The 13,817-nt window shown below is 41.0% G+C and overlaps 1 protein-coding gene across 1 annotated transcript; it reads right to left on the reverse strand.

The window, feature by feature from the left end:
- Window positions 1-3,389: 3,389 nt before the first annotated feature.
- On the reverse strand, window positions 3,390-4,328 carry LOC104983617 (olfactory receptor 1J4-like). The gene has a single exon (XM_010833152.1). The coding sequence runs from the start codon at window positions 4,326-4,328 to the stop codon at window positions 3,390-3,392; it is 939 nt and encodes a 312-aa protein (XP_010831454.1).
- Between the last annotated feature and the right edge of the window lie 9,489 nt (window positions 4,329-13,817).

The following is a 13,817-nucleotide window of genomic DNA, read 5'->3' on the forward strand; positions in this document are numbered from 1 at the left end:
GCGTGAAATGGTACCTCATAGTGGTTTTGATTTGCATTTCTCTGATAATGAGTGATGTTGAGCATCTTTTCATGTGTTTGTTGGCCATCTGTATGTCTTCTTTGGAGAAATGTCTATTTAGTTCTTTGGCCCATTTTTTGATTGGGTCATTTATTTTTCTGGAATTGAGCTGTAGGAGTTGCTTGTATATTTTTGAGATTAGTTGTTTGTCAGTTGCTTCATTTGCTATTATTTTTTCCCATTCTGAAGGCTGCCTTTTCACCTTGCTAATAGTTTCCTTTGATGTGCAGAAGCTTTTAAGTTTAATTAGGTCCCATTTGTTTATTTTTGCTTTTATTTCCAATATTCTGGGAGGTGGGTCATAGAGGATCCTGCTGTGATGTATGTCAGAGGGTGTTTTGCCTATATTCTCCTCTAGGAGTTTTATAGTTTCTGGTCTTACGTTTAGATCTTTAATCCATTTTGAGTTTATTTTTGTGTATGGTGTTAGATGGTGGAAATATTCAAACATCTGCTTTGTCCAATACAGTAGCACTAACCTCATGTGACTACCAAAGACTTGAAATAAGGCTAGTACAAGTAAAGAACCAAGTTTTTAATTTTAGGTAATTTTAATTTATTTTAATTTTATAGCCATCCGTGGCTGGTAGCACCATTTAGTCAGTGTGTGAACCAGTGAACACATGGTTGTACCAGCAATGTAAACATACCTTGTCTCTCTCTTTCTCCTAGTCTTCACATCAATGCACATATCTAGGGAAAGAGATGCTTCCCCACTTTGCTCAGACTGATGTTGATGCTTGCTGGTTCAGGCTGCTACCTAAATACCCATCTCTTGTACCTCCATGACCTAAGGATCTTTAGCACCTTCCATGCCTGACTATAAGAACTAGAACAATGAGCAGGAAGATTCATTTTTATCAATAAGAGTAAGGCCTCAGGGACTCAGCCCCAAGCTTCTTGTTAGAAAAGAATCCAACTGAGCTAATTGGCAAATTTCTTGCCTTTTTCTTAAGATGGATCCTTGCAGAGACCAAAGGGTTGAGCCACAGGAGTCCTGGGAGAAGGTGTCCCTAGTGTCACTGACATGTTAGCGACCTCTCTGCCTGCTCATGAGGATAAGGAGAGGAGAATGCCCTTGACCTTTGAAGAACTCAGCAATGGACTCTGCCTCCCCATATATCACAGTAAGGTCCAGAGAGAGCAGTATTAGCCCTTGAGATCCCCACACCACTGATTGTGTGGAATGGGAACTGATAAATTTCAGTCTGTTTAGACATATTAAAGCCCACAAGCTCAAGTTGATTTATGTCCAGTTCTAGCTTGACACCATAGACTTCTTTCCAGCCTCTCCTTTTCCATATACATGGCATCTTTCCCCAACTGATGAATTACTTCCTTTTCCAGAATCAGTTCAGTTCAGTTCAGTCGCTCAGTCATGTCCAACTCTTTGCGACCCCATGAATCGCCGCACACCAGGCCTCCCTGTCCATCACCAACTCCTGGAGTTCACTCAGACTCAATAGGTTTATTTATTTGCTAAATCTTTGAATACAGGTAATGTCACTTGAACTTAAACCACTGTTAATGACAGACTAACTTCAGCTGAAACTTGCTTAATTTTTTCTTCACTGTGAGAGTAGTTTATAGACAAAATTCTGTGTTTAATTATTATTTGATTATTTTATCCCCCCCTTAGTCCGATTATGGTATTAATTTGAAAAATAGTTAGGCGCATTTTTTGTTTTCTACTTTGCTTTATTCTCCATCATCTTCTATTTATTTATAGTAGGTAAATGGTAACATCATCAAACTATACAAATAAATATACTATCACTCCATCTTTTCCTATCCCATACCCACCCAACTCTTGTAGGTAAACAATTTCATTAGCTTCTGACTTATTCTTTGTGTGCTTTTTCTTGCTTAGTGGGAAGTTACATGTATATGTTATTTTCCCTTTACTTTTACACAAGAAGTAGCATGCTATAGATGCTGTCTTATATATTTCTTTTGTCATTAAATAATATAGCTTGGAAATCCTTCCACACTGATTCCTAGATATCTTTGTCATTTTTTCATAGCTTTGAAGGGCTCAATTGCATGATGTTCCACAAAGTTTCCTTTTGAAGCCCTAGAATAAGACAGCAGTGATAAATATACCAAATGCCATCTAACTGTATACCTCAAATGATTAAAATGGTAAATTTTGGGTTTTATGCATTATACTACAATAAAAGATTTTTTTAAAGAAAAAGCAAGACACAGTCTCTACATAAAGTACAGAAAAGAATTATAAATTAATAATGATATATGATTAATAGGTTAGCAGAGGGGAAATGGAATAATAAAATATACATTTAATTAATCAAAAGGGAGTAGGAAAGACAATAAATATGAAATCAGATATCTCAACTAGAAGACATGTAGAAATGCAGGGATTTCCTTGGTCTGTTGGTTAGGATTCTATGCCACCAATGTGGGGAGCATAGATTCGATGATCTCTGGTTAGGGAACTAGAATCCTGCATGCCACACAGTGCAGCCAAAAACAAACAAACACATAGAAGAAAACATATAGAAATATGAAAAATATAACTTCAAGTACATTCTGATTAGATTAGAGTAGATGTTAAGAGAGAAATTCTCCAGAAATGATTGCCAATCTACATAAAAGAGCAAACCCCAACTTCACACTGTTAACCACTGACACTTTACAGATAGAAGAACATAACAAAGTTTAAAGTGGTGGAAAAAGTACCATGTAAACACTAACAAAAAGAAAGCTAGTATATCTATACTAACATCAGAAGAAGTAAATGAGACGTTAAGTTGGGAGCCATTGCTAAAGAGAAATGTCTCTTAACTATAAATGTAGTGGTATACTGTTAAATGAATGAAAACTGCTCTCTATTGTAGGGAAGACTTGCTTTGTAGCATTTGCTGATTTCCATAGTGTAATTATCCCCATTATGGCTGATTTCAATCCACCAGCATGTTGTCATTGAATATGGAGTTGAAAAGAGACGTTCACAATCAGCTTGAAGCCAATGCATCCAATTTCAGCACACCTTACAGGGAAGAATTAGCCCACCAGGAGTAGATCATGATGCTAAATCTGTGTGTCCTCAACAACACAATATAAAAATGTTTTGCATAACATTTTCCCACATATTTTATGAGAGATGAGGAACAAACAGAAAAAATTGAAGATAAAGAATATTTAAGAGTCCAAGTAACAAACTGGACTTTGTTGGCATATTAACAGCACTACAACATGACAGCAGAATGTATATTCATTTGAAGTTACACAAAGTTGCCAACCATACAATAATTTTAGGAGATATATCTCACTGTGCTCATGGCTGCAATAAGAGGATTTAGCGACTGTCATTTCAAGAAGTTAGCCCTATTGAGAAATATTTCTAGGGCTTGTTTTATGTCTCTGTTTCTGAGGCTATAGATAAAGGGGTTCAGCATGGGAGTAACTACTGCATATATGACTGAAGCAACTATATATTTGTCATTGGAGTCCCATAATGAGGAGAAAAAGTAAGCACCAGCAAGTGTCCCATAGTATAAAGATACTACAAAGAGGTGGGAGCCACAAGTGGAGAAGGCTTTAAAGAGTCTCTTAGTGGAGGGGACCCTCAGGATGATGGTCCCTATATGAACATATGAGCCCAAGATGATACTCAGAGGCAAGATGAACAGCATTCCTCCTTCAGTAAAGATGACCAGCTCATTGATGGAAATGTCTGAGCAGCTCATCTTCAGGAGGGAAGGGAGATCACAGAAGAAGTTGGGGATAGTATTTTCAGCACAGAAAGACAGTTGGACCAAGAGGAGGGTGTGCAACAGGGCATGGATACAACAGAAGAACCAGGACACAGCTACCAATGAGATACACAGCTCCTGCCTCATGACAGTGGTGTAGTGAAGTGGCTGGCATATGGCCACGTACCTGTCATATGCCATCACTGCAAGAAGGAAGTTGTCAAAACAGCCAAAAAGTATGAAAAAATACATCTGGGAAATGCACTCCACGTAGAGGATGGATTGTTGCTGAGTATGCATGTTCATCAGCATCTTAGGGATGGTAACAGAGGAAAAGGAGACATCAGTGAAGGCCAAGTTGCTGAGGAAGAAGTACATGGGGGTGTGGAGGCGAGCATCCAGCCTGATGAGCAGGATGATGAGCAGGTTGCCCAGCACCGTGGTCAGGTACATGCCCAGGAACAGGGCGAAGAACACGCCCTGCTGCTCTGGCTGGATGGGGAGCCCCAGGAGGAGGAACTTGGATGTGCTGCTCTGGTTCTCCCTCTTCATTCTCTTCTTAATTTGTGCTGAAAAGTGGAGAATGTGGGAAATGTCAGTGAACATTCCATAATATCATAATGTCCTTTTTAGTATGAAAATTCTTACTTTTTGCTACCTTTCTCTTTATTTCTCCTAATTGTTGGTGAATGAATCAGTCTGTCCCATTCTGGCTTTCTTAATGCATCACACCCTCACATTAAGCAAGTCTCTTTCCAAAAAAAAAACACAAAGGATATTATTCTTTATTCAATAAATATTTATCAAAAAACAGCTTCATCCCATATTAAGCACATAATAATGAACAAGACATGAGAAGTCTCCAGAGTTTAGGGAGTTTGCACCTTTATATTAAGCGGGGTTCAAACCTCTGTAGTTTACTAGGATCAAAAACGTGAATGGAAAGACTGCTTTACACAGATGTATAGAACAGTCTTTTGGACTTTGTAGGAGAGGGCGAGGGTGGGATGATTTGGGAGAATGGCATTGAAACATGTATAATATCATATGTGAAACGAATTGCTAGTCTAGATTCGATGCATGATACAGGCTGCTCGGGGCTGGTGCACTGGGATGACCCAGATGGATGGTATGGGGAGGGAGGTGGGAGGGGGGTTCAGTATGGGGAACACATGTACATCCGTGGCGGATTCATGTTGATGTACGGCAAAACCAATACAATATTGTAAAGTAATTAGCCTCCAATTAAAATAAATAAATTTATATTAAAAAAAGTGAATGGAAATAAAAACAAAAGTAAACAAGTGGGACCTAATTAAACTTTAAAGGTTTTGCACAGCAAAGGAAACTATAAACAAGGTGAAAAGACAACCCTCAGAATGGGAGAAAATAATAGCAAATGAAACAACTGACAAAGGATTAATTTCAAAATTATAGAAGCAGCTCATACAAATCCATACCAGAAAAACAACCCAATCAAAAAATGGACAAAAGACCTAAACAGACATTTCTCCAAAGAAGACATACAGATGGCTAATAAACACATGAAAAGATGCTCAACATTGCTCACTATTAGAAAAATGCAAATCAAAACTATAATGAAATATTACCTCACACTGGTCAGAATGGCCATCATCGAAAAAAATCTATAAACAATAAATGCTGGAGAGGGTGTGGAGAAAAGGGAACCCTCTCACACTGTTGGTGCGAATGCAAATTGATACAGCCACTATGGAGAACAGCATGGGGATTCCTTAAAAAACTAGAAATAAGACCACCATAAGACATATACCCTGAGCAAACCAAAATTGAAAAAGACACATGTAACCCAATGTTCATTGCAGCTGTATTTACAATAGCTAGGACATGGAAGCAACCTAGATGTCCATCAACAGATGAATGGATAAAGAAGCTATGGTACATACATACAAAGGAATATCACTCAGCCTTAAAAAGGAATGCATTTGAGTCAGCCCTGATGAGGTGGATGAACCTAGAGCCTATTATACAGAGTGAAGTAAGTCAGAAAGAAAAACAATCATCATATACTAATGCATATATGTGGAATCTAGAAAGATGGTACTGATGAGCCTATTTTCAGAGCAGCAGGAGAAGGGCATGGCAACCCACTCCAGTATTCTTGCCTGGAGAATCCCATGGACAGAGGAGCCTGATGGGCTATAGTCCATGGGGTCACAAAGAGTCGGACATGACTGAGCAACTATACACAGCACAGCACAGTGGAAATACAGATGTTGAGAACAGAATTATGGACATGGCTGGGGGTGGGGAGAAGGAGAAGGTGGGAGGTAGGATGAGAGTAACATGGAAACACACATTCAGTTCAGTTCAGTTCAGTCACTCAGTCGTGTCCAACTCTTTGCGGCCCCATGAATTGCAGCACGCCAGGCCTCCCTGTCCATCACCAACTCCCGGAGTTCACTCAAACTCATGTCCATCAAGTCAATGATGCCATCCAGCCATCTTATCCTCTGTCGTCCCCTTCTCCTCCTGCCCCCAATCCCTCCCAGCATCAGGGTCTTTTCCAATGAGTCAACACTTCACATGAGGTGGCCAAAGTATTGGAGTTTCAGCTTCAACATCAGTCCTTCCAATGACACCCAGGACTGATCTCCTTTAGGATGGACTGGTTGGATCTCCTTGCAGTCCAAGGGACTCTCAAGAGTCTTCTCCAACACCACAGTTCAAAAGCATCAATTCTTCGGCACTCAGCTTTCTTCACAGTGCAACTCTCACATCCATACATGACCACTGGAAAAACCATAGCCTTAACTAGACAGACCTTTTGTTGGCAAGGTAATATCTCTGCTTTTCAATATGCTATCTAGGTTAGTCATGACTTTCCTTCCAAGGAGTAAGCGTCTTAATTTCATGGCTGCAATCACCATCTGCAGTGATTTTGGAGCCCCCCAAAAATAAAGTCTGACACTGTTTCATATGTAAAATAGATAGCCAATGGAAATTTGCTGTATGACTCAGGGAACTCAAACCAAGCCTTGGTCACAACCTAGAAGGGTGGGAGGGGACATGGATATACCCATGGCTGATTCATCTTGATATTTGGTAGGAACAATGCAATACTGTAAAACAATTATTCTTCAATTAAAAATAAATAAATGTTAAAAAACGTGAAAAGGGCACCAGGTCAGAGGTATCAGTCATTTCCTCATCAAAAGGATGTGCGAGTCCCTAAACTGAAAGAGAATTGCTAAAGCTTTGTCATGGGCTTTCAGTATAATTGGCTGCCTTCTTCTTGCTTTGAGTCACCTAAAATTCCCTGTTATCAAAAAGTGTCCAGGGACTTCCCTAGTGGTCCAGTGGCCAAGACTCCACTCTACCAATGCAGGAGGCCTGGGTCCAATCCCTGGTCAGGGAACTTGATCCCACATGCCTCATCAAAGAGTTCACATGCCACAACTAAAAGGTCCTGCATGCTGCAACCAAGACCCAGCACAGCTATGTAAATTACAAACAAAAAACGTGGTCTCCAAACCAACAACAACAGTACCAAGCACTGTTCCAAGTGTTTTACATGTACTTTCAAATGAAGTCTTCATGATAACTCTAACAAATGAGTATTATTAAACACATTTTAATCATAAGAAAGCAGAAGTATGTAACATTTACTTTGCTTTTTATTTTTTGGCTGCTCTGGGTCTTTGTTGCAGTTGGCGTGCAGACTTGGTTTCCTGGCAGCATATGGGATCTTAGTTCCCTGATCTGGGATCGAACCTGCATCTCCTGCACTAGAAGGCAGATTCTTAACCACTGGATCACTGAGGAGGTCTCAAGTGTGCAGTACTTGAATGTGCAAAGATACACACCATTAAGTGCAACAGATGGAATCACAGCATTTGTCTCTCTGTCCAGAATCCATCTCTTAACTACCCTGCATAGAAAGTATATCCTCATTAATTAGAATTTTCAGAGAAGCTATGTTATGTTAGCTACCTTTCTCTAGTATGTTCCTAACTCAAAGAAAAATTTACCACTCATATTTACATATTATACAGTTTACAAAGGACTTTTACATGGATTTTAACCTCTCAAAGCAATAATTATATATTTAGGGACTGCTTAACATTTACACAAGGCAAATGTTATGTCCTCATCTTATAGATGTGAAAACTGAAGCTAAAGAGATAAATGACTTACCTAAGGTGATTCAGCTCTTTCATGGTGGATTCCAGGTTTAATGTTTCTTTGCAAGTTAGGTTACATGTAAGGATTACTAACCAGATGGACCTAAAGAGGGAATCAAGACTGACATTCTCCCTGAAGTAGGGGAGCAGGACAATGAGTCCTCATTAGAGACTAAGAGGAAAGAACAAATTTGACTCCATATTGGATGTATTTAATTTACTTTAACATTTGTATTCTATTGTTTTTGCTACAAGCTAAGAATGTTGCCCAGGAACTTCCCTGGTGGTCCAGTGGCTGAGACTCCAGGTTCCCAATGGAGAAGGCCTGGATTCAATCCCTGGTCAGGAACTAGATCCCAAGAAGATTGAAAATCTCATGTGCCATAATGAAGACCCAGCATAGTTAAATAAACAATTAAAAAAAACAAACAAACAAAAGAAAGTTGCTTATAGCCTTAAATATATAAAGGCTAGCCCATTCTCAAGGCTCTGTTCTTTAAAGGTATAATACTTTTCTATTCATATAGGGATTAAAAAGTTGCAGAACAGAGAATAGCATTTGTCTTATTGGAGGTTTACAGGAACATCTTGACCTGACCTAAGGACAACTGCAAAAACACAGGATTCAGACATGAAGAAGTTTGCAACAACCAACCACATCCCCTTCCCTTTCAGTATAAAAGGAGCCTGAATTCTAACTAGGGGAAGATGTTTCCTTGGAACACCATCTTTTCAGCCTGCTGGCTTTCCAAATAAAGTCATTATTTCTTGCCCTAAAAATTTGTCTCTCAATTTATTGACCTGTCATGTGGCAAGCAGATTTATTGAGACTGGACTCAATAACAGGTCCATGAACTCTATCAGGGGCACTGAATTTTTTTTAGTTCATGGCCACCAAAGAAGACAGTGACTTGATCCTTATGGGGAAGCATGGCTGCTCACCAACACACATTGGGTCAGTCCTTGTCGAGAAACCAGAAGAAAGCAAGATGACAGGAACCAAACAGCAACCTTGATCCAAGTAGGATCTTGTGAAAGAGGCAGCGGGCCACCAGCCCTGGAAAGGTCAGACCCTGATCTTGAAGTATGACATGGGGCCTTTGGATGAGCCTGTTGTCTTGTTTTACCAGACAATGGTGAAAGAGGAAGCTCCGTGACACATCCATTGGGTTTGGAGTAACATAATAAAAATATCTCCTTGTTAATGAGTACCAATTATGTTCCAGGCTTGGTGCTGAATAATTTGTATGTATTGTCTCATTTAATCCTCAAAATATCACTGTGAAGTAGGAACAGTTATTTCTTCTTTACCAGGGAGGATTCTAAACCTCAGAGAATTGCAATCACTTCCTAAGACCATAAAAACATTTAAGGACCAGACTGAGGATTAGGCTCTGAACAGTGCAGACCCTGAACTCATATCCGTTAGTATGTGGCAGCTACCCACGGGTTTTGGAAATGCACGTGAACCTTCCCCACTCATTGCAGTGTTGCGGCCACTGTTGAAGGACAGTTAAGGGAATATTTGGGCTCATGGGGTGAATCAGAAGCCCCTAAAACTTGCACATGAAACACACATTCATGTGCACACTTAAAACACTGAATTGCAATTTCTTACCACCTGTGACTTATAGGGCAGTAACTATGGCTTATAGATCAGTTACCCAAAGATTAATAAAAATAAATTCACAAAGAATACATGAGATGATGCTTGGGGCTGGTGCACTGGGATGACCCAGAGGGATGATATGGGGAGGGAGGTGGGAGGCAGGTTCAGGATGGGGAACACATGTACACCCGTGATGGTTGCATGTTGATATATGGCAAAACCAATACAATATTGTAAAGTAAAATAATAATAATAATCCACATAACTACACACAAACACTTGTATAATCTCAACACAAACATAAAACAACCAGTAACTCATAAAAATCACATATCAGATGTAAATGCTAACTCTGAATAGAGACTCATACATGCAAACACATATATTAAATAACAAAAAAACACAAGGTCACACATATCACACAGAAATCATCCAAGAAGCACACCATGGCACAGACATGCCTCTTCACAGTCAGGCAACCAACAACATGTATGGTCACACACCATCATTGAAAAATGAAATGCTCCAGGGCTTCCCTGGTGTCTCAGATAATAAGAATCTGCCAAGCAGGAGATACAGATTTGATCCCTGGGTGGGGAAGATCCCCTGGAGAAGGAAACAGCAACCCACTCCAGTATTCTTGCTTGTAGATTTCCATGAACAGAGGAGCCTGGTGGGCTACAGTTCATGGGGTTGCAAAGAGTCGGACTCGATTGAGCGATTTTCACTTTCAGCCCCCACTGATCTATACCCGATCAGGTGAAGGCAGTCAATGAGTGAGACACTCAGGCTCCATTCACTAAGAAGAACTACCCAATAGATAATGTGCTGTGCTGTACTTAGTCGCTCAATCATGTCTGACTCTTTGAGACCCCATGGACTGCAGCCCACCAGGCTCCTCTGTCCTTGGGGGTTCTCCAGGCAAGAATACTGGAGTCCATTGCCATGCCCTCCTTCAGGGGATCTTCCCAACCCAGGAATCAAACCCAGGTCTCCCACATTGCAGGCGAATTCTTTATCAACTGAGCCACCAGAGAAGCCCCCAATGAACACTACCTGTAGATAAAATGTAGAGTAAATACACACACACACACACACACACACACACACACACACACCTCATGAAGAAAACATACATATATCCACATTAAGGAGCAAAGAAACACCACACAGACCCATGTGGGATGGTACGCAGAATTCCAGACACAGACCTTGCCCACTAGAATTCCCAGCTCCCTCTGTCCTGTGCCACTCCTTAGTGAGTTCAGGCACTGTCTAATCCAAGCAATTTCCCAAGTCTTGAGCTTCTGATGAGAACACCAGGAACAAAAAAGTAAGAAGGAAGCCTCTGTGAGCCCATAACCTCTTGAGCTTCCTGTATCTGTCCTTGAACTCCAGAACTACAGGCAGGAGGAGACTATTTTACAAGCCTCAGAGAGGATTCCAAGAAGTCCCTCAGCTCCCAGTTGAGGAAAAATTCAAAGTTGACTAATTGCCTCCAATCCCTACCAGACCTTGGGGAGGAGCCTGTGCAGGGGCTGAAGGGGCTGAGCTTCTAAAGCCACTTGAGAGGGTTCCCCAGACCTCAGGGATGCCCTGGGCTCCTCTATGCCTGCTCCAAGTTCCAGCTGGGAAGTAGGAATGGCTTAGTCATCCTCCACGACTAATGCTGCCAATGCACTGGGTCAGTTTCTCCCAAAAGCATAGAAAGTCTGGCTTCTGCAAACCCCCACACCACTTACACTTGCTACCACATGAGCACAAATCTAGCTTTGACTTCACATCCTGCAGGAAACTTCTCTCCCTTGGGAAAGACTCCAGAGCATGGAGGGGAGCCTTTCTAAGAGAGTGTAGAGGGAGAAGATTGAGTCCTTGGGCTCATCAATCAGAAGAACTGGGTCTGGGCTATGCCAGGTAACTGTTGGCCCTAAGCAAATTAACTGCAGCCCTGCTTCATCAGCTGTAAAGTGCAGATAATAACTGCATTGTCATCCTGAAGTTATTATTGAGATTAAGTGGGATGATTCATGCTAAAGCACACTGTAAGTGCAACATAAACATCAGCTCTTGACATTATTACCTCTGTATCTTACAAAAATATATAACTACATCTAGGATCATTGACACTGATATAGGACTCATATTGAATGATGACTGAATTAACTGATCAATGAATTCTGATTTAATCTATGAATCTGAAACTTCTTAGTAAAACCTTGCCCAAGATCCTTGACATGACTCATATGATCATTTATAATGTATTCTTAACTTCTTAGATCTTTGCATACGAATCAAATATTTTTCTACCATAGGCATCAGTTCAGTTCAGTTCAGTCGCTCAGTCGTGTCCAACTCTTTGCGACCCCATGAATCGCAGCACGCCAGGCCTCCCTGTCCATCACCAACCCCCAGAGTTCACTCAGACTCACGTCCATCGAGTCAGTGATGCCATCCAGCCATCTCATCCTCTGTCGTCCCCTTCTCCTCCTGCCCCCAATCCCTCCCAGCATCAGAGTCTTTTCCAATGAGTCAACACTTTGCATGAGGTGGCCCAAGTACTGGAGTTTCAGCTTTAGCATCATTCCTTCCAAAGAAATCCCAAGGCTGATCTTCAGAATGGACTGGTTGGATCTCCTTGCAGTCCAAGGGACTCTCAAGAGTCTTCTCCAACACCACAGTTCAAAAGCATCAATTCTTCGGCGTTCAGCCTTCTTCACAGTCCAACTCTCACATCCATACATGACCACAGGAAAAACCATAGCCTTGACTAGACAAACCTTTGCTGGCAAAGTAGTGTCTCTGCTTTTGAATATGCTATCTAGGTTGGTCATAACTTTCCTTCCAAGGAGCAAGCGTCTTTTAATTTCATGGCTGCAGTCACCATCTGCAGTGATTTTGGAGCCCAGAAAAATAAAGTCTGACACTGTTTCCACTGTTTCCCCATCTATTTCCCATGAAGTGATGGGATCGGACGCCATGATCTTCGTTTTCTGAATGTTGAGCTTTAAGCCAACTTTTTCACTCTCCTCTTTCACTTTCATCAAGAGGCTTTTGAGTTCCTCTTCACTTTCTGCCATAAGGGTGGTATCATCTGCATATCTGAGGTTATTGATATTTCTCCTGGCAATCTTGATTCCAGCTTGTGTTTCATCCAGTCCAGCATTTCTCACTATGTACTCTGCATATAAGTTAAATAAGCAGGGTGACAATATACAGCCTTGACGTACTCCTTTTCCTATTTGGAACCAGTCTGTTGTTCCATGTCCAGTTCTAACTATTGCTTCCTGACTTGCATACAGATTTCTCAAGAGGCAGGTCAGGTGGTCTGGTATTCCAATCTCTTTAATAATTTCCACATGAGAATTATTACACACTGCCACTGCTAACTGCTGCTAAGTTGCTTCAGTCGTGTCCGACTCTGTGCGACCCCATAGACGTCAGCCCACCAGGCTCCGCCGTCCCTGGGATTCTCCAGGCAAGAACACTGGAGTGGGTTGTCATTTCCTTCTCCAATGCATGAAAGTGAAAAGTGAAAGTGAAGTCGCTCAGTCGTGTCCGACCCTCAGCAACCCCATGGACTGCAGCCTACCAGGCTCCTCCATCTATGGGATTTTCCAGCCAAGAGTAGTGGAGTGGGGTGCCATTGCCTTCTCCGTATTACACACTATGAATTACTAAATTTCATCTTAGCTATTTTTATGACTTTATTTATCTAAAACAATATACCACACACCTTGATTCAAACTTAAATGTAAGGAATTTTATTCTAAAGAAAGTAGCATATCACATTTGAAAATTCTTTTCTTTTTTTTTTTCAGCTGTGCCCCACAGATTGTGGGATCTTAGTCCCCAGCCAGAGATTGAACCTATGCTTTTGGCAGCGAAAGCATAGAGTCCTAAGCACAACTCAGTGTCAGTAAATTAAGAAGAAAGAGGAGAGTGAAAAAGTTGGCTTAAAACTCAACATTCAGAAAACTGAGGTCGTGGTATCTGGTCCCTTCACTTCAAGGCAAATAGATAGAGAAAAAATGGAAACAGTGAGAGCCTTTATTTTTGGGTCCTCCAAAATCACTGCAGATGGTGACTGCAGCCATAAATTAAAAGATGCTTGTTCCTTGGAAGAAAATCTATGACCAACCCAGACTTCATATTAAAAAGCAAGACCTTATATTGCCAACAAAGGTCCATCTAGTCAAAACTATGGTTTTTCCAGTAGTCATGTATGGATGTGAGAGTTGGACTGTGAAGAAAGCTGAGCACTGAAGAGTT

Source organism: Bison bison, unplaced genomic scaffold (assembly GCF_000754665.1).
Source record: "Bison bison bison isolate TAMUID 2011002044 unplaced genomic scaffold, Bison_UMD1.0 scf7180017863006, whole genome shotgun sequence".
NCBI lineage: Eukaryota > Metazoa > Chordata > Mammalia > Artiodactyla > Bovidae > Bison > Bison bison.

Coding starts and splice junctions, on each gene's coding strand:
- LOC104983617 (XM_010833152.1), bottom strand. CDS start 4,328: ATGAAGAGGGAGAACCAGAGCAGCACATCCAAGTTCCTCCTCCTGGGG.